This window comes from Psammomys obesus, unplaced genomic scaffold (assembly GCF_907164565.1).
Source record: "Psammomys obesus unplaced genomic scaffold, mPsaObe1.curated_primary_1811, whole genome shotgun sequence".
In the NCBI taxonomy this organism is placed as follows: Eukaryota; Metazoa; Chordata; class Mammalia; order Rodentia; family Muridae; genus Psammomys; species Psammomys obesus.
Genome location: NW_026591086.1, coordinates 28368825 through 28373343, shown reverse-complemented (window position 1 = coordinate 28373343; position 4519 = coordinate 28368825). Strand labels below are relative to the sequence as shown.

The following is a 4519-nucleotide window of genomic DNA, read 5'->3' as shown; positions in this document are numbered from 1 at the left end:
TGGCTAATTGAACCTAATTCATGCTTGAAACAAGGTGATAAACAAATCTTCTAACAAACATTATCACAACTTTCTTGTGCACAAAACTCTAGATACGACTTCAGCATGACTGTTAGGCCTATTTTTACAATCTCCAGAGAGGGCCCACAGCTTGATAAATGTGGCACTAAACAGACTTGAGGGGAAAAAAGAGAAATAACTCTGGTTTACAACATAAGCACTGAAACAGTGCAATAGAATGCTCTGTTTGTTCTCAGCTGGTAACTTGTCTGAGGAGCAGGATTTCTGCTAAAGGAAAAAAAAAAAAAGAAACTTCCTATAAAGGCGAGAATGAAAGAAAGCTATCCAATCTCTCTAATCCTGTTCCTTGTAATGTTCAATCTCTTACCTAGGTCAATAAAATGCCAAAAAAGAAACAAAATGCCTATAAATAGGAAAGGAAGCTATAAAATATACCTATTTGTATATGACATACTCCTTAACAGAACCTACAGACTAAGCCTGAAGCCTGTCAGAACTAAAATACACTTTCAGAAAAGCAGCAGTGAAGAAAATTACCACAAAAAATCAGTAGTTTAACATATCCCTATATACGAATAAATAGCACATTAATGAAGGAATCATCAGAACTTAACTGCTTACACTGGTTTCAAAATACAAATGACCTAGAAACGATTCTACAAAGATTTTTTTTTTAAGTGTTCACTAAGTCTCAGCATCTGCTTTGATACCCTGTAGGGTAGAGCATTTCAGAGGTCCTCTGAAATGGGCAGGTTCATGCTCCTGTCCCGTTCCCTGTTTTCTCCTTCTTCTGATTTCTGTCCTCTTTGCCTCTCTGAATGGGGATTGAGCATTTTAGCCAGAGTCCTCCTTCTTAATTAGTTTCTTTAGGTATACAGATTTTAGTAGGTTAATCCAATATTATATGTTTAATATCCACTTATGAGTGAGTATATACCCTGTGTGTCTTTCTGCTTCTGGGATACCTCACTCAGGATGATCTTTTCCAGTTCCCACTATTTACTTGCAAATTTCATGATTTCCCTGTTTGTTTGTTTTTTTATTGCTGAAAAATATTCCATTATGTAGATGTACCACAATTTCTATAACCATTGCTCAACTGAGGGGAATCTGGGCAGTTTCCAGCTTCTGGCTATTACAAATAAAGCTGCTACAAACAGGGTTGAGCAGATGTCCTTGTGTACTTGAGCATCTTTTGGATATATGCCTAGGAGTGGTACCTTTGGGTAGAGTGAAAGGAATCTTATGAAAGAAGTGGGAAATAGTAAGACCTGGAGAGGACAGAAGCTCCGCAAGGAGAGCAACAGAACCAAAAACTCTGTGCACAGGCGGGTCTTTTCTGATACTCCAACAAAGGACCATTCATGGAGATAACCTAGAAACCCTGCTTAGATGTAGCCCATGGTAATTCAGGATCCAAGTAGGTTCCATAGTAATGGGAACAGGACTGTCTCTGACATGAACTGATTGGTCTGCTCTTTGATCACCTCCCCCTAATCGGGGAGCAGCCTTACTAAGACACAGAAAAAGACAATGCAGCCAGTCCTGATGAGACCTGACAGACTAGGATCAGAAGGAAGAGGAGAAAGATCTCCCCAATCAGTGGACTGGGAGAGGGGCATGGATGGAGAAAGGGAAGGAGGGTAAGATTGGGAGGGGAGAAGGAAGGGAGCTACAGGGGGATACAAAGTGAATAAAGTGTAATTAATAAAAATTAAAATTAAAAAAGAGTAATAACAGGAAAAAAGTGCTCAATAATTAGCAATATTAAGTCACCAAAGAAAAGCTGACAAGTACAATAGGAAGTGGTAAGCAGCCCTCATAATTTGTTAATTATTTGGTTAATTATTTGGCTAATTATTGTAAGAGACCTACAGTCAAAAGTAACTTGCACATTCAATGAAACCCCCACCAAAATTTCTACAACATGACAGTAATTGTTGTGGTTCATAGGTGTTGAAGCTTGTGGGACTTTTTAATTGCCTCCCCCTCTATTTTCTTCATAGTATTTTCAGGGATCATGTAAACTAGACTTCAGGAAAGAGGCTTTCGAGCAGTCCTAGCTTGAATCATCAGAATCCTGTGTCTTAAATGTGTGGTAACTTTAGCAATAGAGAACCACAAGGCAACCAAGGGCTACATTCATCATCTATAGTTTTAGGAGTCACTTGGACTAATCCGACCAATCCTGCATTGTACCTTCTGCTTATTGCTCAGGGAACATCTAAGAACAGAGAATAGAAAGATTGAAAGGGCCTGAATGCCTGTAAGTGGGCTGTGAAACCATCTGTCCTAGAAATGGCTGGATTAAAAAGACCAGAACAATGACACCGTCATTGGACACGTGACCGAGAAATTTCACAGGGTGCCTGCCCTAGACATCATATTAGAGGCAATTAATGATTGCTGTGAATAGAAATAACCTTGCCCAGACATGTTCTCCTTAATGGTTTTCCAATACAGAGTGCTCAGCCTTGACAACATGTACCATGTCGGTACCATGAACAAAAACAGACTCAGGAGGTTGCCTTTATATTTGTCATGTGCTCACATACATAAACACATAACAATAAGCAAAGAAAAGAGGTTGTCAACTTCAAGGTGAAGAAGACATTGGAGAGGTTTGAGGTTTAGTAGCTAGCAGAAACATGGAGAAAAGGAAGGGGGAAAATGATTTAATTTTGTTTCAGTTAAAAACATAATAAAAATTCTAAAATATTCAACATAAAACAAAAACTTCTAAAAATATGTCTATAATCTTAAAATTCATGTGGTAACAACAACAAAAAAGAGTATGTTGCCACTGTAATCTTGAGCATAAAGAACAGTGGTAGAAGTTTTAGCATATCGGATTGCAAGTTTTGTTACAGAGGCATGGTAACAATAATAGAAGACAAAACAAACACCAAAATTAATGGAGTAGAATAAAGACTCATATGAAAATCTGCATGCCTGCAGTTGCTTGACTACAAACAAGGATGACAAAAATGTATTTCAGAAAAGATAGCATCTTCAATAGATTTTCCTGGGAAAATTGCATATTGTTAATCTTGAAATCCATAGGAAAAAACAATTTCAACATTTGGGGCCAACTTGAAAGTAAGCTTTATTAAATACTTAAATATGGACCAAGAGATAGACTTTGGACAAGAATACTCCCTGGAATTTTCACAGTTTACTTGCCACAAAATATGTGCTGCAGGATTTATGAATACAAAACAATAAACCACTGTACTTTCCAATGAAGATTTGATATTTTCTAAGAGCCACAACTCCTAGCCTTCCAGAAAACTAACTTTGTCCTTGGAAAGGTGTAACATACAGGTTAATATCTGGGCATTATAATATCCACATGTAGAAGAATGAGATTAGATTATCTATCTCTTTTTTTTAAGGTTATAAATGCTTTATTATTATTTTTTTTAAACAGAGGAAGGTTGGGGTAGGTGTGTGGCCACGGTGTCATTTTATCACCAAGAGCTAGAATGTAGGCTTTTTCACAGAATGTAGGCAGAGCCCTCCACGTAGCTATGTGATTCTTCTCACAATCCAGCTTAGTCACTGAAAGAGGATTCACTATCTGAACTCTCTTCTATGGCTCTTTCACTCTCACCATTAGGCACTGGAGCATCTGGCTTCTCAAGAAGCTCTAGATCTAGTCCTTCTGATATTATTTTGTTTCTGATTGCCATCACTGGAACACTCACTTGAACCATCTTGAGGTATCTGGCATATCTTGGATCCTTGGCTACAGTTAGGACATTTTCTGATGGTGCTTCACTTTCCTGTGCTCCAGAGTCTTGTGTGTTGTTCTGGGGTTGCTCCGAAGTGGGTTCAGAATGTGATCCATTTGTGACAGTAGTAACACTTAAAGGAGAGACTTCAACTGTGACATCCTCTAGGCCTGGGATGGATGACAGCTTTGCATCTAAAATATTGAGAGTTGTTTCAATTTGTTGACTACGAAGTGAAAGGTCTGCCAGTTTCTCCTCACAAACCGTGGAAAACCTGTTGAGAAACTGCACAGTGTGAACCACAAACTGGTTCAGAAATGCCACGGTTCTTTTCTGTTGAATAGCTGGCACCATGGTCAGGTCTATGCCTGACCCCATGAGAGGAAGCCCATCCTCATCCATCTCCTCAGTGGATGGGGTCCCCGGAGCTCAGACTCAAGCCCCTCCCAGCCCGGTTGAGACTAGATTATCATCTCTTATCTTTAAAAAAAATAAAATAAAAAAAATAAAATTCCAAATGGTACAAATCTTTAAACAGTGAGAGACCCTTAAAAATTTCAGAGGAAATAATAAAGAAAGCATTTAGGCATAAGTGGAGGACTTCCTATTGTCATAGGTAAGGACTTCCTGAAAAGGAAAATAATCATCAGCAAATAACATTAGGAATTGAAAAATTAGATTTTGGGAAATAAAAAAACAAACATTCTGCACAGGTAAGGAATAATTATTGTGTTAAGAAATAATTTTTTGAATGGGGAAATATA

General features: G+C 38.1%; 1 protein-coding gene across 1 annotated transcript; it reads right to left on the bottom strand.

Moving 5' to 3' along the window:
* Positions 1-3527: 3527 nt before the first annotated feature.
* LOC129678922 (WASH complex subunit 3-like) lies at positions 3528-4210 on the bottom strand. The gene has a single exon (XM_055609870.1). The coding sequence runs from the start codon at positions 4155-4157 to the stop codon at positions 3576-3578; it is 582 nt and encodes a 193-aa protein (XP_055465845.1). The 5' UTR covers positions 4158-4210; the 3' UTR covers positions 3528-3575.
* Positions 4211-4519: the final 309 nt, after the last annotated feature.